The 22,939-nt window shown below is 36.5% G+C and overlaps 1 protein-coding gene across 27 annotated transcripts; it reads right to left on the minus strand.

Annotated features, from left to right (window-relative positions):
- Positions 1 to 52: 52 nt before the first annotated feature.
- Positions 53 to 21,767, minus strand: LOC114306023 (protein SPA1-RELATED 2). 27 transcript variants are annotated; one of them, XR_014349095.1, is made up of 11 exons: positions 21,460 to 21,767; positions 21,278 to 21,338; positions 21,044 to 21,151; positions 18,288 to 19,820; positions 8,257 to 8,414; positions 5,969 to 6,800; positions 2,911 to 3,065; positions 1,552 to 1,869; positions 1,337 to 1,396; positions 485 to 842; positions 53 to 391 (listed from the first exon to the last, which is right to left on the minus strand). XR_014349095.1 is itself a non-coding variant. In XM_082902583.1 (10 exons), exons 4-10 carry the CDS (start codon positions 19,776 to 19,778, stop codon positions 651 to 653), a joined length of 3,198 nt encoding a protein of 1,065 aa, XP_082758709.1. In that variant the 5' UTR covers positions 19,779 to 19,820; positions 21,044 to 21,151; positions 21,278 to 21,338; positions 21,460 to 21,756; the 3' UTR covers positions 53 to 650. The 27 variants fall into 27 exon arrangements, 7 of the variants coding, with proteins under 7 accessions (XP_082758709.1, XP_082758707.1, XP_082758712.1 ...); XR_014349094.1 differs by having other exon boundaries at positions 53 to 406; XR_014349079.1 differs by having other exon boundaries at positions 2,911 to 3,057; positions 21,460 to 21,756.
- Between the last annotated feature and the right edge of the window lie 1,172 nt (positions 21,768 to 22,939).

Genomic DNA, 22,939 nt, shown 5'->3' on the forward strand with positions numbered 1-22,939 from the left:
TTGACAAAGCCTATGGATAAAGTTGATGACTCACTGTAATTTATGGATAAAATTGACGAGTAATAAATTATTATCAATTAATTTTAATTTCAATCAACAATGAGTGGATTGGATTAGGATGTGTTTAAGCTTCCATTCCTTCCAAAGTAAAACCATCATCAAGTATCTTAAAAGAGCAAAAAATAACAATGTATGCTCAGACTTTACAGTGAACTAACTATACAAGCTACCCTTTTATACTTCATTGTGTGTTTACATACAACTAGAATTTAAGGCTATGTAGGAATTTGCAGTGGCATCAGTCATCTCGTCACTTTTGACGAGCCGCTACAAAACTGTCAATACCACAATCTTGAGTTTTAGCGAGCTAATTGATCTGCAGTTTGTGCCTCTGCAAATTCAATTCCTATAAGAAATCCAAATGTTTGGATATTAATACTGAACTTGATGCATCAACATCTCCATGAGGGGATTAGTTTGGTACCTGAGATCATTTACATTTTTAGAGCATCTTCTTCGTGCAGACTTTGCGGCGTCTGTAAAAAAAAGCCATCAAATGAACCTTTTTGGGTTCTCAAAGCTGCGAAGAAGCCATCAAGGAGGACTGCATTTCTTCAGTCGGATGAGAATTTTTATTTATATTTTTTAGTTCACACCATCTGCAGCACTTTTATACATCCACTGGAATTGGCAGCAACAAGCATGTCTGAGTTCTGCTTCCAGCACACACTCGAAACAAACTGTCCATTGTCATCATCAGTTTCTTTGCCAGAAATAGGATCAATGGAGCCAAACTTGTGAGAAGTGATTGGCATATCCAGAGATTTATAATAAGCATACACCTGCAGTCAATCAAACAAGACCAGCGCAAGAAGACAAGGGATTGGTATTGTTTCCGCAACGATGTACTAAATGAATTGTGACTCCTGAAATATAACTCCCTAGAAACCGATTGGGGCTAGCTCAGTTGGCTAGAAATTCAGACTTTAATGTAATAAGAAGCACAAGAATATCAAATAATATGAAATCAAACTCATTTTCTTCTTTTTCTTCTTTGCTGGGGCGTGAGGGTGGGTAATTATATTCTGGGAAGTCTATATTCATTGAGTTCTCCTAACAAATAAAGCCTCAAAACCACAACAATTATCTCTCTCATATCAAATTACCTCACCCTATCGAAGGATAGTGAGAGTGTCAAATGATTTTAGCACTTCGCATAGAATTTTATTCTTCTCATCTAAGAAAATAAGGGATACCAGTGCCATTGGTATTTTAGTAAATTAGGTCCTGCATCCATCAAAAGAAACTTGATGCAACATAAAAAATGAATGCCTACCTCATTTGTCTCTGAACCACACGCTATGTATCCATCAGCAACAGATAAACCCACAAAGTTCTGAGGAAGAAAATTAACAAAGCACGAAGTTATAATCACCACCACCTTCTCATTAGTATAAAAATTTCCCAGACCAAACTGGTCCAGTAGAATAAACTATTTGAGATTCCAGAATAGGGAAGGAAATATTATCAAATTGAAGCACAGAAACCAACCTTCTCGTTAGTGTGCCCTTTAAGGGTTAAGATGCAAGCGTTCGTTGATAAACCCGTGGAATTGGTTTTATTGAGATCCCAAAGCTTTAGCGTGTTGTCAGTGGATGCAGAAACAAGAGTTTCAGAGTCCAAGAATTTCACATTGCTAACAGCTTTTTCATGGCTAGCCAATATACACCAGGGGCTTGAAACATTCCGAAGATCATAGCAGTAGGTTTTGTAATCAGCAGAGCCAAAGGCTAGTAAATGAGTGGAACAAGCAGAGAACTGAACACAGCAAACATTTGCGATGTTCCTGATTGTGCATAAACTGTTCCTCTGCACCAACAGGAAAAAATATAAATATATATAGCGAGAGCAAGAATGAAGAGCACCAACACGAGGGAAAGGATGGGAGAATACATTCTTTTGATTTCACACAATGCATAACTAAGTGGTCTATAATAACCGTGATTAATCCATACCCCCATCCCCTTGCCCCCTTATTCTTCATGCACCATGGTCATCAAAATCTTGATTCAGATCATAGGGTCTTATGATTCTTCGACCCTAGTTGGATTAAACAATCCGGATCACACTAGGATATTAAATTTTGTAAGATCTTAAAGTGACTACGATCCTAATCATAAAATTATGTAGAATAATACAATGATCCCAATCCTACCAAATTTTTATCTTATTATCTATTTCTTATATATGTACGTATAACTGTATATCTATATAACAAATTTGACTATAAACTTCCTCTTCAAGTGTCTCCTCTAATTTATGTATAGAAGATGCATTATATTAAATTTAATATTTTTCTTTAATGATTTAAAATTATTTAACATACATTATTGAAAAAATTTCATTTTATTTTGCATCTAAATCAGAATCCTACGATTCTTGATCCAATTCTACAATCCGATCTATGAGTCCCTCCCAACAATCGTACATAGGATCCTATTTTTAACAACCTTGTCATGCACATTATGCAAAGGACCCAGCCAAGTGCATCCTTGCTATCCAACTTGAGTATTTCATCAAGAAAATAAAATGTTACTGTTGAGTTAATTTTTAATTATTTTTTTGAATAGAGTTATGTTTAACTAGGTAAATTAGCCTTTTCTTTTACTAAAACAAAACAAAACAAAAAAAAAAACTCTCAAAACAATCATGAAGTTGATATTTGTAATAAAAAGAAATCTTAAGTTTTCACCTACTTCAGAAAATATTGAATATCATTTCAGAACACAAATACAGACTCCGGATTTTGGGGTGGGTGGGGAGAGGGATTTCTCATTCATAACTCTGGTTTCAAAGAGTATCAACTTTCTTGAGCCTCCAAAATTAAAAGACAGAGAAGACAGAGCATGCCTCATTAATGTTCCAGAGCTTCACGGAACAATCATCACTTCCACTGGCTAATTTGGTGGGATCCACTTGAGAGAAGTCCACAGACCAAGCTCTTTTATTGTGCTCAGCATATTGGGAAAATGCTTGACCAGTTCCCACATCCCATAGCTGGAACCCTCCAAGAAAATTGAGTCATGATCAATGGAGGGAAAAAATTATTAGATACTAATAGCATTACTTATACTTGCAATCTTTCAGAATATGAGTTTTGTATGTATGCAGTTATGTTATGTCTATCAGTGTACGTGCTTACATGAGTACGGATGAACATAAAAAGTATTTGCCCAAAATTTCAATATCATGGACCAAGATCCTTAAAAGTTTCTGTGGAGAGAGAGACAGACAGACAGACTAAACAGATTTTGGGAAGATGATAAGTCCCAAAAAAATTATTTTCGTTGTAGTGAGCTAAATGAGTATACTTTGGAAAAGTTAAAAAATAAATAAATAACAACTCATGCAGTTGCATTGCATATAACCCATATATGATATATTTTAAAAAAGCTAAACCTCAAGTTGCATTTAGCAAGGCAGGTTCAAATATGAGAGAAGTCATTTTGTGCGAGTGCTGCTCAAAATTACTATGGGTGGAAATAATAAAGAAAGACTTGCAAGCTAGTGTGATTTAACTGAAATTTTGGTCCCTTATAGAGCAAAATGGCAAAACAAAATTCATGTAGCCAACCCTAAGAAAGCTTTGTTCAGTAAAATTATACATGTGTAAACTGCAATTTGGCCTTAAAAAAAAGTAGAACGGTAACAAAGATTCTTGTATCCTGGACAGTTGAGGCAAGAATATGTGAAGTAGAGTTGAGATGTACTGACAATTTAATCTGTCCTTGCGACCCATCATATTTACTGAATGATCACAAAGGCTCTTTCAATGAATTTAAAATCTATGAAAATTCTACTTTTTTAGTAAATGATTTAATTTTTTCCAGTCAACCAACAGTTTCTTTTTTTGGCAAGTGAGTCCAACAGTTCAATTGCCTACAAACATGCATTTTCGCCATTTTGCACTTTCAACAGTCTCTTTTTCTACCAAATCATGGGTTTCCACATCTTTCCTTCATACTTTTTAACCAGTACCCTTTTATAGCCATATTTATCTCTAAGCATCAACTTCATCCATATAATTCCTAAGTTAATTCAGGCAACTTAAGAACTTCTATGGTAATAGATATTCAATCATCAGTATGTTTCACCATATACCCTTTTCATTTACACTAAATAAAAGCATGAAACTGAAAGATACCTGCATGATCAAAACTGTTAGGACACAACGCTGCTCCCTATGATTGCTCTAGAAAGAAGCCTACAGGCGCAATAGTGAAGCCCTTCCTAACACCTATTGGTTTTATGATAGATGATGGAACTTGGTCTGACAAATGGTATCGGAGCCGGGTTCAAGTTGCAGAAGCTGTCATTGTGAGGGAAGGATTGTTAGAACACAATGTCGCTCCTACAACAGTTCTAAAAATAGCTCTACGGGCAAGTTGTCGAATGCCGTAAAAGACAAAAGTGAAGCCCTTACTAACACCAATTCGTTTTAGGAGAGATGGAAGAACTTGGTCCGACAAAAACTATCATTCCTGCAATCATCGAACTGCTATGTTATTGATTGGTATTTAGATTCTCTTCCAAATAAGTTTCTCTTGCAATCAAACCATTTCATAAAGATTTTAAAAGTAAAATCCTATCTAAAGTAAAAATATAATCCGTTTGGTCTAAATTTGTGAAGTACCTATGTCAAACACTTGACACTTGGATTAGAGTATGGGGTATGTGCCCAACAAGTCTAGATGGACATGCATCCTACAAATATGTTTAAGTAGTAGATTTTACAATGAAACTATGCATAAGACGCTCATTCTATGCATAAAAAGCTCTTGTTAGTTTATAAATACCATTTTTCCAAAATAAATGAAAGAAGTATTTAAAAAAATATAACATTTAGTCATGTCATGGTGTCCTTGGGCATCAGAATTAGATGAATCTGACACTTTGACACATACCTGCACCCATCTGCTTTACCCAAAGCCCATGTAACATAGCTTTTGGTTAGTTACAGCCAGGTGTGCGCAAAAAGCATAATATGATGAGCATATGAAGTCATACCAAAACTAATTAGCGTACAAGGTAAAACAAGGAGGTTTCTAGTCACAATGTTACACTTGGTAAATAAAGAAAGAATTTGTCAAATTCTTGCTTGTATTGATCATATGTTAAGGAAAATATCTTTTAATCTACCAGACCCATTGATTTAACAAGGATATGGCCCCAAGATAGAGCTGAATGGTGAGGGAAAAAACAACAATGGATGCAGTCAACTCTGAGGATATGGCATAGCTTGGTGCTGTGGTAACAGCTCAGGTTGCCAACATATATTCAAGTCTGAGAGCAGCCACTTAGTGCCTATAATGCCAAAGGTTAGGTCCCCTTGAATATTGAAGACTAACATTGGGGAAAGGCCTTGACTTGAGAAAATGATAATGCAGTCAGGCTGTTTTTCTATATTAGAATACATATTTCATAACCTCTGAAGCTTGACATCAGATTAATCCTTGCAGGATAATAATTTGAATCTTATTTTAGAGACCTTTTTAAGAAATGCGAGTGACTAATTTCAGAAGCAAGTGTAAAGATAACATGAATGTTAATTTAGACAAGATGCAGCAACTCTTTTATTTCAATTGACTGTAACATAAAGGTATCGCAAGAAGAGCCATGGATATGCATGACTAATTAAGTTAAAACTATTCAAGACACAAGATTCAATTGTGAAATGCTCAATCCCATTACAACAATCCTATGTGATTTAGAACCCAAGGCAGATATGTCTTATCCATTGATTTGACAAAGAATATTCCCCCCAAGTGAAACATCAGATAACTGATCAGAAAATTTCATATCTACACACACAAACAATAAACTGCACAACCTGGGGTTGGTCTGCTGATGATTCTGACAAAATCCAATTAGTTTAACAAAGATTCTATAATGCCCAAAGTAGACATACCTTAACTATGCCATCATAATCAGTTGAAGCCAAATAGTTCTTGATATAGCTATTCCAGCAAATGCAGCTGAGCTTTGATTTGTTCAACATCTCAATTACTGGATAATGGATATCAACAGCTTCATTAAAGAGTTCCTGAAACTCGTATATCTTTATTTTCTTCGATACTCCAGCAGCAGCAAAATACTCCTGATCTCGATCAAAACTCAAAGAGCAGATTACATTTGCAGAATTATGAAAATCTCCGTTCCTTAATATCCCACGCACTTCAAACTTACTATATCGAGCATACTTGCACAAACCACTAAAGAAGGCCCCTATACGATCGATGGGTTTGTTTTTCTCCTTGTCCTTCTGTGCCTGACACCCGTTATCTCTTTCTTTCAGTAATTCCATATTTTCCCGTGTGACTGCATCATTGTCAGAAAGCTGAATGTTGGATCTCATGGAGAAGTAAGCACTTTCCAGCTGATCGATATTCTTCATCAAGCTCAATTCATTATTAATTCCAGGGGTCAAATTAGAATGCACCTCAAAAATTGAATCTTTGCTGTAAAGAAATTTGCTTCCCCTTGAATGAAGGGCTGCCTCAGATAAACAAGGAAGAAATGACGATTTTTTGGTGTGCCGTCTTTCTATCTCTTCAATATCTGATTCAAGGCACTTGATTTCTTCTACTAGCTTCAAGGTATCCGTCTGCTTTTTCTCTTTCAGAGTGGAAAGGAAATGTAATAATAGTTCTGATTCAGTATCATCTTGGTTTATAGATGATGACAAATCATCTCCAAATGATTCTTGAATTCCACTTACAAATTCAGACTGCAGGACTTCCCTGTTATAGACCATTGATTATAAACCCAGGATATTGCATTACAGTATCATTTGATTTCAGTGTTTATATGAAAGAGATTAATGTTAAATGCTTTTTCATTTTTATTTTTTCCTAGGTGACTAATGTTAAATTTGAATTGAATTAAAAATAGCAGGATATCCATTCATACTTGATGCCATGGCAACGTTTGACTATCTAGCAATCTTGAGAGATGGGCACATGAGGCGCACTCAGCAATATATATGGACTAGGGAAATCAACAGGGTTAGTTTGAGTTGTTTTTTCAAAGTGGAAAACATTTTATTTGTAGCAGTGATGAATGCATTCTATTTTCAAGGCAATGATCAACATCAAAGATAAAAAATTTCATCTATCAAGGATCACAAACTACTTACCAATCTAATAACCCCCTCACTCATTACTTATTACAGAGAAAAAAGGACAGATTCACACATTCCTACTCCAGAAGTTGAGAACACCATACTCCACACCTCGAACACAACATACCGACTCTATACCCTGAGGGAAACTGGAACATGATAATGAAGAATGTAGCTCTACACCCTATGAAAGTAATGCAAGCACGTCATCATCCAAATTTATAAAACATGGGTGGACTCTAGGCCTAGAGGGAGGGTTGATGATATGGAAGTAGGAACACCACAAACCTAAATTTTGACTCGACTAATGTTCCAAAAATGTTGTTCACGCTTACTTATGAGCAACAACTGGGCAATGTAAAAGGCTATGATTTACACTTTCCCCCTATACCTCACACATACAACATTAGTCGAACAAGAATATGCCCCTCCCAACACTCGAGTGACAACTCACACTCGAGTGACAAATTTTGGCCTTGCAGTGGAAAGAAATGGACAAACTTACAAATAAAATGAAAAGACCAAAATTATTGTCGCAAAATTAAAAGTAGGGTTGATTACACTTTTAACCCCTTTAGTTTAACTCAAAGTTTCACTTTGGTCACTATTGTTTCAATTGAACAATTTGGTTCCTACACTTTAAATCTAGCTTCAATTTGGTCCTTCTGTTCAAGTTAGAGGTTAAAATTAATGATTTTGGGACACTTGTCAGTCTCCTAAGGTTTACGCAAAATCGAGATCCCCTTATACGGTTCAGAGTGGATTTAGTTGAAGGATTCAGAATGGCTATTCAATGTTCCAAAAAAAAAAAAAAAGCCCTTAAGACTCCATAATTATCGGGGAAGAGTCCTGCACGACTTTCGAGAGAATGTAGGTTCACCTAAGCTATCAAGCACCCTTTCAAAAAAATAGAAGCCTTTTCGACAGCCTCTATGTAGGAGAAACAGTAATATCCACACAGAATAAATAGAAAGTCAGATGGGATTAACATTCTAGAGATAGCTTTCCAAGAAGAGATTAAAATCAACAACTTACCTTATAGGTGGAGCAGATTACTAGTCTAAAGACAGTATTACCTTGCTGTTGGCCGTAATGAAGGTTCAGGATGAAGAAGCCAAAGACAGAATCCAGCTTCCTTGGAATTCTGTGACAGAAAGTTCGAAGGAAGAATCCTATGACGCAGATCTGACATGGCAGCAACACGTGCCCTTTCAGAGTCAAAAGAGCCAAGCAGCTGTAAGAACCAAACCTATTAGTCCAAATAATGAGTTGTTGTATACTCAATCCCTTCAAAGGAACTAGAAATTGGGACAAGTACAATTAATGATTATTACAAATAGAACAAAGCTAATTTTCTCAGTGAACATAAATATTTCTTCATCTTTTTTCTTCTTTTAGCAAGTAAATTGTATAATGAGTACCCCACATAAAAGTGGCACTCCCCGTACGGACAATACATTATAGGAAAGGAAACCTCCATCTACAAGGATAAATGAAATTATGAATCACCCAAAAACTCTACACAAAATTGAAAAAAAAAATGGAAATTCCTCATAAAGCAAAAAAATGAAGAGCTCAAAATACTCCTTTCAGATTAAATTGGAATACATTCCTCTTCAAAGTTAATTTTTTTATTTTACCTATAAATACACCACATCAAGCACAACAGTGCTACTACCCAAGCTTTAGTCGCACTCTTCCAGAGCAACCCTTCCTAACAAGATAATAGCTCCCTCACTGAAAATGGTATTTCACCTAGTGGACACTAAACAAAGAAATAATAAAGGGTCCACAGTTCTCCAGCATACTCACGAAGGAGTTCTTGCACAAGTGAAATCACTCCATCATGACCTTCCCTCTCTTCCTTGGGTTTTGGTCCTTATGGATAGTAAGAAACTAAAAATGGCATCCCAAACAGCAGTCCAGGCCCAAAAAAAAGAAAGAAGTTTCAAACGAAACTTTGAACACCAAAGATCTCCACAAGAGAACCAAAAAAAACCCACTGTGCATACCCTTATACCAAGATTTTACCGAAACCATTATTGTTGAGCTTTAACTTAATTACATCCTTGGTCCTACCCTAAGTGTTTTTGAAATAGAATGCCTCCAAAAACTCCTCCACAGGCTCCCGCCTCCCAATCCATCAAATCCCCCTGAACTATGAAATCCTAAGAACCCCAACCTCCAGGAAATGATCAATCTTTGTGAAAAATACCTTATTCACTGTGATTTAGAGTAGAAGGGGAAACAGAAAACTAGTGACCTCCACAAAGAAAACTTGTAACAATAAAGGAAACTTGGTACACGGAAAACCTCCATGAAGAAAACAAATTAAACCCCCGCTCCGTGTTGCATACCCTTGTACCAAGACTTTACTAAAAACCATCTTATTGAACTTTCATCTAATCACATCCTCAGTCCTACCCTAAATGTTTGTGCTATAGAATGCCCTCAAAAACTCCTCCATAGGCTCCCACCTCCCAATCCCTCCAGAACTGGGAACTCCGCACAACCCCAGCTTCCAGGCAATGAACAAATTTCTTGAAAAACACCTTATTCACAGCGACATTGACAAGCTTAAGAAAAGCCAAATTACTGATTAGTAATTTGGTGACAACATCATGCATCATCCCAAAACCAAAAGCTCTACCACTCCCAACAAGAAAGCTAACATTCTCTAAAAAGTCCCCCCAACCTTTCATAGTACCTTCCAAAGGCCAATGCCATGAGTATCTCAACCATCCTCAAAACCCAACCACCCCACGCTGAGTTGTACTTTCCCACCACCATTCTCTTTCAAAATATATTAACTTGTGAAATCCAAGTTTTAGTTATATAATAATTAAAATAATAAGAAATTAGTTATGGGTGATTTTGTAATTTTCGTAACTTAGATGGGTAATGTAGAAATTTAATGTATAAAGAGAAATGATTGTATTATTGATTGATGTATATTGTGTATATTACAATGATTCATGATTCCTATATATAGAAGAGGGTGAGTGTGTAGTAGGTAAGGAGTAGGTGAAGTGGAGGTGGTAGTGGTGTAGTGGGTTAGGTTTAGTGGAGTAGGTTTAAGTGGGTGAAGTAGGTGGAGAGTAGGTGGATTTTCCAGCCCCCCGCAAACTCAAGGGGGATAGGAACTAACCAACTTGAGTTTGGAGAGAGTAACAAAACAAGAAAATACATAAAAATAAAAGAGGATAAGAGACACTGTATGGTCGTGTCAGACCATTGGTGAAGACACTGGATGGTGGTGTCATAACGTTGTAGAGGACACTGTATGGGGGTGTCATAACCATGTAGAGGACACGGTATGGTGGTGTCATAACGGTGTAGAGGACACTGGATGGCGGTGTCAGACCGATGTAAAAGATAGTTTATGGGGTCATGTCGGACCGTTGTAAAAGACAGTTTACGGGGTCTTGCTGGACCCTTGTAGAAACTAACCGGAATCAATGTCGGGACAGTTTATAGAGTCTTGTCGGACCCATAAAGGAGCTAACCGGAATCAATGTCGGGACAGTTTACAGAGTCTTGTCGGACCCATGAAGGAGCTAACCGGAATCAATGTCGGGACAGTTTACAGAGTCTTGTCGGACCCATGAAGGAGCTAATCGGAATCAATGTCGGGACAGTTTACAGAGTCTTGTCGGACCCCTGAAGGAGCTAACCGGAATCAATGTCGGGACAGTTTACAGAGTCTTGTCGGACCCTTAAAAAGTCGCACCCTCAAAAGGTGTGCCTAATTTTTCAAAAAGGCGTGCCATCAAAAGGCGTGCCCAATCCATAAAAAGGCGAGCCAGATATGATGGCGAGGCACGTGAGTGCCTTGGCTAGCGCGCCCGTTTGTCGTCTGGCGTCAAGTGGCGCGCGATACGCGTGGCTGCCTCGACTATTTAACCAAGACGGAGGCTGAGGCTGAGGCAGACAAAAAACTTCTGAAAATCCTCTGAAAAAAACTCTTCCTTTGCTGAGAGAGAAACTCTGTAATACTCTGTAACCAACCCGTCTCTGAAACACTCAGCAACATGGCCTCTTCTTCCCGTCCAGCTACCCAGAACATGGCCTCCTCTTCCCGTGGTCTGCTCACGCTCTTTCCAGAACTGAACGAGTTCACAAGAGAAATAACTAGTGCGGTGGCCAGTGAACCTCAACCAAACACCTCTGGTTTTGCTCCGTTGAACTTTCCGATGCGGTCGGTGGAGCAAAAAATGGCGGTGCAAACTGATATTGAGGCCAATCAGTATACTTTGAAGTCATGTGTGGAAACCATGACTGCGGTCACAAACTTGTCGCACCGGCTGCAGAGCAGGACAAATGAGGTGCAACAGTTAAACTCCCAGCTGGCTCTGCTCCAACGCATGTATAAGGATGCGCGAGCAGAGATAAGTGTGCTAAAGGCAGAAAACAAGGAGCTGAAGCGGAAGGCCACCGTGATGTTCCGATTTGGAGGTCCGCCATATGCTGTAGTGGAGGAGCAGGGGGGAGTGATCATGCCCAGTGGAGTGGGAAATACGGAGGCAACACCGGCAAGGGCCGTCCAGGACGGAGGCAAGAAGAAGAGACCGGCGGTAGAGTAGAGAAGAAAAAAATCCCGCCTGTGGATGTGGTTGTTTTGTTTGTTTGTTTGTTGGTTTGTTTGTTTGTTTGTTTGTTTTTTTGTTTTTTTGTTTTTTTTTTTTTTTTGTGTTTTGGGTGTAAAATTCTGATCGGGGTTGATCCCCGGCATGAATAAAACGAGGTTTTTTTTTTTTTTTTTTTTTGGAATGACATAAGACGGAGCAGAAATAATAATGAAAAAAAAAATAAAAAGAAAAATAAAGTGAAAGAAACATAAAAAAAGAGAGAAAGAAATAATAATATATAAGTAAAATCAAAACGAGAGAGTGAGGGAAAAAGAAGATTGGTGCATGTGGGTTTCTTGGCCCACGGTTTTGTTAAAACCTGCAATGATTTTTTTTTTTTTGTTTTTTTTTTTATTTTGTTATTTTATTTTAAAAATGAAAAAAGAAAGATAAAAGAAAATAAAGAAAGTGGAGCAACGGAAGTGGACAGCTGTGGTGAAGATTGGGTTAAAAAATAAAAAAGGGGTATGGGTATGTGCAAAAGGTGGTGGATGATGGGTTGAAAAGTGGTCACCCTGGTGGAGGTCCTTGAGTAGAGAGAGAGAGAGAGAGAGAGAGAGAGAATCCAATCACAAAATCCGAATGTTCCTCGGCAATTTTCACAGCGGCAGCTGTGTAATCTCCCGTGGCGAGGTGACCCGCCGAACTCATTTCAGCCAGCAGTAAGGGTTACCAATCAGTGATTTCATAACTCTTCTTCTCACACAGTCTTGCTCATGTCCTCGAATCTTCATAAAACCACGCAGTAATTCTCACTTGTAGTGGCAATCACCACTGAAATGACCAGCCTGAATCTCACATTATCTCCTTATTGCAGTAAATGGCCGCGATGAACTTGTCCCCAAAACTGCATCCAGCTTTCTCCACATGTTCCCTCAAAAATTTCACCATTGGAGTTATGGTACTCTTGGTACTTTTGTTAAAGCTGCTGTTGTTTATCTTGGAACAGCATTAGTGAAGCTTGTTTGCCTGGCAACCTTTCTTAAGGTGTCTGAAAATGACAGCTTTGATCCATATCAGGAACATCTCTCAAAATCATAAGTTCCAAGCGGTAGGTCTTGGGTGGGCTTTTGCCGACTCGGTTCTGCATCGGTTGGCACCCCTTTGGGTGGGTGCTAGAGGATTAGAATTTACTTGGGACTACATTCTACAAGGCCTTGAAGCGAATGCAAATCTGGTGTTGAGTATATCTCTTGCTGCTGTTGCTGCTGTATTTGTTATGAATGGTCCATTATGAGCAGCCTTGTGCATTCATCTTCCATGCAACAGAATGTGGTGGTGAGGTGTATGGAAGGAGAGAACCAGCCCGAGAGAGAAGAGGTTGGCCTGTCTGTCTGGCTATGCTGGGTGTCCCGCCTGCATGGTGTGTGTGTTGCCCATCATTGTTGCAGACATGGTGTTTGACGAAATATCCCTGAGTTTGTTTCGGCGAGGTGGTGAAGCAGAGTGAAAGTATGTGTAGAAAATTCTAGCGGATTAGGTTGAGGTCCGGCGGGCGGCCAAGGCGAGGTTGCCGCCCGCAGGTGAAGCGAAAAAATACTAAGTTTTTAACCTTGCTCTGATACCATGTAGAAATTTAATGTATAAAGAGAAATGATTGTATTATTGATTGATGTATATTGTGTATATTACAATGATTCATGATTCCTATATATAGAAGAGGGTGAGTGTGTAGTAGGTAAGGAGTAGGTGAAGTGGAGGTGGTAGTGGTGTAGTGGGTTAGGTTTAGTGGAGTAGGTGAGGTGGTAGTGGTGTAGTGGGTTAGGTTTAGTGGAGTAGGTTTAAGTGGGTGAAGTAGGTGGAGAGTAGGTGGATTTTAACAGGTAACATTTTAATTTTCGAGAATTAGGTTACTAAGTCAATTTGTGCCTTTTATATCTTGCGGCAGTGAGAGTGCATTGGAAAGCGGGAAAAAAAAAAGGTTTCATACAATTTCATTATCACGATTTCGCAGAGGATTCAAGCAGGAAGCTGCAGTAGGAATTGAGGGCGAAAAACATTGAAGATATCTTGATATACCCATTGATTGAGGTAAGACTTTTTTGCACCATTGTTTATTATTTTTATATGGAGCAATAGACAGTCCAAACATTATAGAAAAGAAAATCTGTGTGGGTGCCCACCTAAGTTTTGAGATATTGGATGTATGATGCAACATGTAATAGTGTAATAGTGTGGGTCGTTGAAAACAGTGCAATAGTAGTTTATGTAGGTGTAGTTTGACAGTGGAATGTTGTATAATGGGTAAGGTAGTGTTTGGTATTAAGTTGGGTTGAAATGTTTGGTATTCCTTGGATTTTTAAGCAATTAATAAAACTAAGACGGTGGGTTCTTGTGGGTGTATGCAAGAGGTGATAATATTAATTGATTTGAGGTTATATTTATTAGGTTTGTGTGATTGAAGTGGTGGAGCTTGGTATTTGGAGTTAACTTTGGAATATTATTTTAGTTGTTGAGGTGAGTAACCCTTGATTTCCTATCAAATCGTTTAAAATTATAAATATTTATTTATAGCCTTATTATTCTCTTAAAAAGTAAAATATAGGTCAAGTATAAAATATCATCAAATATCATTCTGAAAATTATTTCAATATATTATGAAACTATTCTGAAAGTTTGTACCAAATATTTATTCTGAAAATATCAAACACTTTATTTAAAAGAAGTTTATTACTCTAGTCTAACTATAATTTGGACCCTAGCCAATGGGGATTATTTATTGGCACAAAAACTAGTTTCTTTTGGGGCTTTACCACCGACTTATGTGTGGCTCTAGGCCTTGTCACGGGCTAAGTGACCATAGTCACCGAGACTTGAGTTTTGTGAATTAAATCATTGAACCATCTGAATATCGAACCATCGATTTGAATAACGAAATTACTTGGAATTATCTTATTGTCTTCTCAGTTAAAATGTATTGCTACACTATTTATTTTCAGCTACGAAACCATCTTACAAAATAATTATTCATTTATTGAATTATAGCAAAAATACATTTATTGGTCATCAACTATTTTCTGTGTATACTTGATTCAGCTAGCATTGATAGTTGGTTATTTACTAGGCTGCCTAACTTACCCTTCTTTTATTTTTTTCAGATTCTAAGTAGAGCTACGTGGGGTTTTACTTGTGGGAGTGCCAAGAGTAGGAATATAATTTTAAATTACTTTGGATTACTATTTTGTTAGTGGATTATATTAGTGGACTTGGTGGACAATTTCATATGATAAAGGTCGTTTATTATTTATAAATTTTGGCATTATAATAATTAAAGATTTATTTTGAGTATTTTATTTTGTGGTTTATTTGATTGGACTCTTGTCCTTGCATGCTTAGTTAGATGGGTGTGTGGCGTTGTCATGGGATTTGGGGCGTGTGTGACATAACTTTGGTCGTAGACCTTCACAACCATTTCTTGTTCTAGCAGCATGCCCCAAGTGCTTGAATAACCAAAAATAAAAATAAAAAATAAATCTAGAACAAACAGAAATAAAACTTCTCTAGCCTCTCCAACATAAATGCTTGAATAGCAAACACAGATATGATATAGGTCAGAAGATAAGCCAAATTCCATTTCATTATTGTAAACCTTCCTCCTCCCAATATATGCTTTTTCTTCCAGCCAGAATGCCTTCTCCCAAATCTCTTAATGACAAAACCTTAAATTGCCTTAGTTTTAAAACACAGGCCCAAAAGGAGGCCTATGTACAATGGAGGCAGGGATTCCACAATTCCCATCTTGAACCCAAACCATTCATGCCTCTAACATCACCACCCAGATTGACCTAAGTTGATTCTAAGGCTTGAGATCATTTCAAAAAATTAAAGAATGCACCTATGTTCATCAAATATCCTCCTTTATCCCACATAGAATAAGGATGTCATGCCCAAATAACAATTGAGACACTTTTATTGCCTCACCCCTGTGGTCCCCTCCAATTAAGCCCATTAAGCAACCATCATGAGCTACAATTCTCAACAAATGGCTCAAAGACTCCATCACTACACTGGAACTAAGAGGAAACATGCAGTCCCCTTGTCTAGGACCCCTCAAACAGTGAAAGAACCCTTAGGCATTCATCAAAATAGAGCAAATTTGAGACACAAAATTGAACCCATTCCTGTCATCTGGTTCCACATCTCCTCTCTCTATTGATAAATCCAAAGTCTCCAATTCACATGGGTGTAGGCCTTCCCAAGATCCAATTTGCGCACAAATCCTTTTTTTCAATAAACCAGACCAAACTAAGGCCTTGTTTGTCATAACCTAAAAAAGTTAAAAAGTCAAAAAGTCACTATCTTATTTAAGTCACATCATCTTATTTAAGTCACATCACCTCTCTACCACATCACATCAAACCCAACCCATATTTCATAAAAAGTCAAAAAGTGTACTTATTTAGATCATCCCAAACCACCCCTAAGCATTGTGTTCAAATCAAAATATAAAAGCAGGCCAAACAAAAACCTCTACATCAACCAACATATGTGAAGAAGGAAACAAAAAATGTCCACCTTAGACTCTAAACTAAAGAAAAAGGAAATCACCACCTAACCCCTCCTATACCTGCCTCCCTCCCTCCACTCCAACCCCTTTACCTTTTCTATCATAATTGATAGTGCAATCCAAATTCTTTAACACCCTATCACTCCTAGCTCTTGAGCAGCCATTCCTCTTAGCCAAGGTTTCAAAAACTGGTTGCAATCGTCGTAACGGTTGCAGTGGCGCAGTTGCGGTGACGCAGTTGCGATTGCGGTTACGGTTGCAAGGTGTAAAGGCCGTAGCGTAACGGTTGTAGTAATTGAAACTGTAAATTTTTTTATTTTTCACACAATTTGAAAAAAAACTTAATTGATACGCATATTTTTTTTTTCAGAATCACATTTATTGGTGTTTAAAATAGATTTTGATCAATTTTTGTTAGTTTTTAAATATAATACAATATATTTCATATTTTTAAATCACTATAAAATGAGCATTTTACATTTTATTTGAATAGTTGATCACTTTATATGTCATAAATCCATATTGCACCTCTTATTTTTATTTATTTTTTTAAAGAATAATTGATTTTAAATGTCTACAAAATTATTTTTAACCAATACTTGAACTAACTAAAAAAAAGTTATTTACAATTATTAAATGAAATGATTATAAAAATAAAAATTGAGACAAACAAAAATTATTTTTGAGCTACTGAATATTAATGGTGTGTAACGGGCCGTTACAGTGCCACTACAGCTGCTACATAATACCGAAATGGCCGTTACACGTGTGAATTTCCATCACACCACAAAAGCGGGTGTAACAGGTAGTGCCTACCGCGGCAGCCGTTACATAACGCCACTTTTTAAAACCTTGCTCCTAGAAGAATTTTCATCCATCCTTGGCCTCTTATGTCAACTACTATCAATTTCATAGCGTGCTTCTCAAAGCCTTTGCATGAAATCTCGATAAGTTTTATAAGGCCTTCAAAACCTCTTCCTTACCCATTTTGACAACCCCGTCACATCTGCCAATCACGAGACAACTGGCTGGCTTTCTTGCATATTGTCCATCCATTGGATTGCTACCTTCTTGGCCCTAACTTCTTTTGTAATTGTAGCCCCATGACTTCCATCCTCATCCCTAACCAAAACTTCGCACCCATTTTTAGCCAACCCACTACCCTCCTTAATCTATTGCATGGACCACTCCTTCTTATCCTCCAGATATCTTGCAAGCCCCAATTGGTTCCTACCCTATGAGTGACCATTGCCAAAATGGATGATATTGCCCAAAAGCCCTAGAAAAAAAAGTAGAAGTAAAAAAATAGAAAATGAAGAAAGGATAAATGTATGAGTAAGAGATAGCTATGAGAATAACCCACACACCCCTATAACCCACCTTCTGGCAATATTTTGCTCCCTTTTAATTGAAGCAATATTTTACTTGATAATCCCTACAAACCAAACAAACAATTGGCCCTAGATTAACCAACCCTTAATCCTAAAAGCATCAAGATGCCCTCTAAGAATAAAGTTTATCCAAAAAGAAATGTTGGAGCAAAATTTCAGAGCAAACCTAATGTAAATCGACATTACTTGAAATACATAACCCAACATCACTGGTTTCTCACAACCAAGCAACAATGGCAATGCCATCCCCAAAAGAACTTTATAGAAGGATTGACCAAATAACAATAACTCCACCCTTCAAGGAAGGGTGATATTGTTCAAGTTCAACCTTAGTGACATTCAAAACTTATTTAATGAAACAAAAGAAAATGAATAAATATATGGAATTTGGATCAAGAAATTGATATAAAGAACTCTAAATATTTCTAAACCACAATGCTTTGGAAAAGTAGTTGAAGTGCATTCATATTTCTATTTTTGATACCTCAATTGTCTTCAGCAGAAAATAAATAAATAGCACAAGACCATAATGAAATTTTCACTAACAAAGAAAATCATGAAACAGCATGAACTACTTGTACCTCAAAGAGAAAAACACCCAGAACATAGATATTTGATGAAAATGTGCAACCCCTCCCACTAAGCTCCTCAGGACTAGCATACCACTTCTCTTCCAATGGATCACTTTCATGAGTAGACAGCATTTGGTATGTGTTAGACACACGAGGGCTGCTGGAGTTGCTCGCACTCTTGCATTCTCTTTTCAGGTTATGCTTGTTCAATTCATTCCATGAATCCTGTGGCCCAGCAAGATTAACATCAGTACCCTTGGCAGTGGAAGTTTTAAACCACGACCTTGATGGAAACTGAGGCCACTGTCTGATAAAGTTCAGGTTCTCCTGAATCCCCCCAAAATTTTGTTTCTTGAGCAGTTGACTAACAGCACGATGAATGGCAAGTTCCAATGGCCTTTTTTCATTTCGATAACTTTCTGAGAGAGGATTCTCCTTGACTGTAAGAGTCTCTGCAATTTCTTGCTGGACAGATGATCCAGTGTATATAATCTGATCTGATGGCAACAATTTGAAGCATGATGGCCGTAAGTCTTGCAAGGCAACTCCTTGGGAGTGAGAGAAATCCACAAGATTCATAATCTGCCTAAATATATACAAGCTCTTAACTTTATTTGCCTTACAGTGCCCAGCTTTTAGCCATTCTCTCAAACTGACTCCATCATGGAAAGCATTGGGACAAAGACACAGCCCATGCCCGGCAATACCATGAGAAGGAGGCACAACAGTTTTAATACACGAATTCAATGGTGGATCAAAAGCTACCACATCGGTACCGGCAACCTTCGAATTAGTTTGGCTTTGGCCCCCAAGCTCTGCACCAATTACTTCACGAGTTGGACCTTTACATATAACCCCCTTACCTTTCAATGTATTCTTCACAAAATACTCAGAAAACCCAGACTTAGAAAGAATTTTTGTCCTGATACCTCCACGAGGTGTTGACATATTGCTTGCGACAGTTTTGTTTTCATTATTTAACAGATGTTCCGTGTCATCGTTGTGATGGTCATTGGGCTGTCTTTGACCCAAGAATTCTGGAAAAACTGTGTATCCAACATTCTCCCAAGCATTCGACTTTGCCTGACCGTAGTCCTTGTAAAGAGTATCTTCCCGTGAGCTACTACTTCCTTGTCCACCTGCTATCTGATACAAATGTTGCCACTGGTTCTGCTGCCTAGTCTGCACTCTATCCCTATCATTGGAGGTACCCACTATAGCTATGTTTTCATTGTTATAATTTCTCAGTGTTAACTCTTCAACTATGACCCCAGCATCATCTATACAGTGAGGACTAGCACATGGATGTTGTGACACCCCACTTCCATCTGGGTTCTTAACCTCTAAAATAGTTGCAAATGCAAGGGACGAATCCCTATGATATTGACCCTCGCATGGTATAATCATTTCATGTGATTCCAGTGTATTATACTCACCATCTTTGCCTTGAAGGTATGTGCCATCAACTGCAGCCACTTCGTCGTCCACTTCTTCACTCATACTGTCTGAGCAAAACTTCGTTCAGTCATATGCTGAATTACACTGCAAAAGAAATTTGCTAGCTAAAAACCTCGTGAACAAGAATAATCAATATGGGTTATGAAATTTTTTTAGAAATCATATAATTCATGATGATAAGGCATGCCAAATTGTATAATTCAAAGGTCAGAAAGTACTGTAGAGTTTCAAGAAAGGAACAACTGTTCCTACAATACAAACAGGCAATTCCCGTGTGTCTGCGAATAAGGAAATTTAAAATTTAAAAGCTCACTGTTGAATTACCCATTAAAATTTAAAAATAAAAAACTAAAAAAAGAAAGAGAAAAAGAAAAGTAGAAAAAAGCAGGGGAAAGAACCTTTACCACCTAGGAAGCATAGATACGGATACGAGATACGGATACGACACGATACGGATACGGCGATACGACAAAACCTAAAAAAATAGGATACGGGTACGGCTAGGATACGTTTGTGAAAAATATATTTTTTAGAATTATTAATAGTGAGTTACACATAAGTTAAAGAATGTTAAGAAATCACAATGTAATTTTATAATGCACAATACTATCCTTTAAGAATTTTGTATTAATTTAAGCTAGTAGCTTGTTTACTTTTTAAATTTTTTATAGGTCTTGCAAATATTTCATTTCAGTATCAAGTTTAATATATTTATATTACAATAATAGAACAATTCACAACTTGTCCCTATGCTTTTTCCTCTGATACTAGTGAAAAATATTATATTCAAGTTTACTTGCTTATTTATTTATTGATATTTAATTTTACCATTGTTATATTCTTTTGTTAATTCTTAGTTTCTATGTAGTTATAGGGGACATGCAAGAAATAATTAGGATACATCAATTTGATAAATTCTATTATTTAACTCACTATGCTCTTCTTATCGAAGAACTTAACAAAGTATTAGAAAAATATTCTTATATTTATACTTGCAATTATATTACATTCTATTACTATGCAATAAATGTTACAATTCTAATTCCATAAAACAAGTAAACATGACTTGGAGTATCCGATACTTCAAAATTAAGTATCCGATACTCTAAAATTAATGAAAAATTAATTAAGAAGTATCCGATACTTTTAATAAGTATCCGATACGTATCCGCGAGTATCCAAGGAGTATCGGTATCCGATACGGATACGATACGGATACGTCACCCTATTTGAAGTATCCGTGCTTCATAGTTTACCACTAAACATCTCAAACAGAAAAAAACAAAACAAACAAAAAAAAAACTCACCTCAACCTTGCCAAAACAGTTGCAGCACTATCAGTTCAGTAAAGCTCTCAATTTTCTCAACAACCAAACAAGAAGTTCTCAAATTCCATTCTTTTCCGAACATTTTCTCTGCAACCAAACGAAGCATCATAACAGTTCGGCACAAAGCAATCCAGGTTGAACTCAAAACCCACCAAAAACAAAAACAAAAACAAAAAAAATGCTTTAATAATTGAATTGAATCATTCATCGTACCCGATTTTGGGTCGCTAGGCGCATAAATCGAGTACGAGGGTATGTATTGATTACAGGAAACCTAAAATGGAGGGACAATGCAATGAAACATGTAAAAAAAATAAATAAATAAAAAAAAAAAAACCCTAGATTTCATTCCTCTCTTAAACCATGCATGTATATGTGAGATATGTGGAGTTTACCTTAAAATTTACTAAAATGGCTGACAAAAAATATCTGTGTTCTTTCGCTTCCAGCTTCAAATAAAAAACTAAACTAATAAAACACTTTGATTTGGCTTCATAGACAGACAGAGATGCAAAGTGAGATTGATAATATATTAGTATCAATTATTACTTGAAAATGAATGGGTTGCTCAGCATGACTTTTGAACTTGGAGATGTGGAGAAAGGGCTACCAGTAAATTTTCAAGAGATCATTTTGAAGTTGGAGACCCACAAAAAAAACAAAAGTTCGCACACTTCACTGCACTTTTTGTCAAGGAAAAATTACCACTCATTTAGATTTTTCTCAAAGTAAATAGTTAACTCTTTTAAAATAGGTTAAATTACACTGACATTTCGAGATTTGATCTAATTATAATTTATTCTTTGACATTTTGAAAATTATATTTCTATTTTATGGTTAATAGTTTTATTTAATAAATTTCTTACTTTATAAGTAACAACTTCTAATAGAAAAATAAATTAAATTACATTGAAAAAAAATAAAATAAAATAAAGTAAAGTCAAGAAAAAAAAAATACAAAAAGAAAAACAAAACAAGAAAAGAGAGAGAGGATATGAGTTTAATGTCTTTATTCTGTCTAAATAATTATAATAACAGGGGTTAATATAATTTTTCAAACGTCAGAGGTGATATGTATTAAACTCAAATCTCAAGAGGTACAAGTATAATTTACCCTTTAAAATATTATTTTATTATAATTTATTTTTTTAGGATTCTCTTAAAAATTTATAAAAAAATGTAAAGTATGTAATATATTTATTGAATTTTTAAGGTAATAATATCAATTGTTTTATAATACTTTTATTTGGTGACTTTATTTGCACTTTGTCTTCTTTATCTTAGTGGCAAAGTGCAAATGGAATCAACAGATAATAATATAAATGTGTCATGTACTTTAGACATTATCTGATTTTTTGTAAATTCCTAACAGAGTCATAACAAAAAGAGTTAATTGTAATAAGATAATATTTTGAAGGCTTAACTGTTGAGTTTCGAAATTCAATGAGGCAAAATGCAAAGAGTATTGTTATTAGCACTCCATTTATTATTTTGGACTCTCCTAATTTAATTTTTTTTTATTATAATAATAAGCTTAAATGAAATTACTAAAGATAAAATCAATTATTTTGGGACACCATATCCACAATTAAGCCCACATATCTATTAAATCATAAGTTAGGGTTTATGAGAGTACCCACCTCCATTACTACTCATACACTTCAAAACCCTCAAAACCTACTTATTACCAAAACCTTGAGAACCCTCCGATGTTGATATTTTGATGACAACGGTGGCAGCCATTCGATTATAGATACTTCTCTGGTAATGGCGATGAGTGAAAGTTCTTCCAACAACCACAATTCTATAAGACGAATGGAGTATAACAATGTAAGCTCAAATGATGTTCATAACTTGGATGGTGTTCGCAACTCA

The sequence above is a fragment of the Camellia sinensis genome, chromosome 13 (assembly GCF_055761805.1).
Source record: "Camellia sinensis isolate YWXY chromosome 13, ASM5576180v1, whole genome shotgun sequence".
Taxonomy (NCBI): domain Eukaryota; kingdom Viridiplantae; phylum Streptophyta; class Magnoliopsida; order Ericales; family Theaceae; genus Camellia; species Camellia sinensis.

Coding starts and splice junctions, on each gene's coding strand:
- LOC114306023 (XM_082902581.1), bottom strand. CDS start 19,778: ATGAGTGAAGAAGTGGACGACGAAGTGGCTGCAGTTGATGGCACATAC. Junction 6,801..8,256: donor TCATTACGGCCAACAGCAAG/GTAATACTGTCT, acceptor GGTCTATAACAG/GGAAGTCCTGCAGTCTGAAT. Junction 843..1,336: donor GTGGTTCAGAGACAAATGAG/GTAGGCATTCAT, acceptor GATTGACTGCAG/GTGTATGCTTATTATAAATC.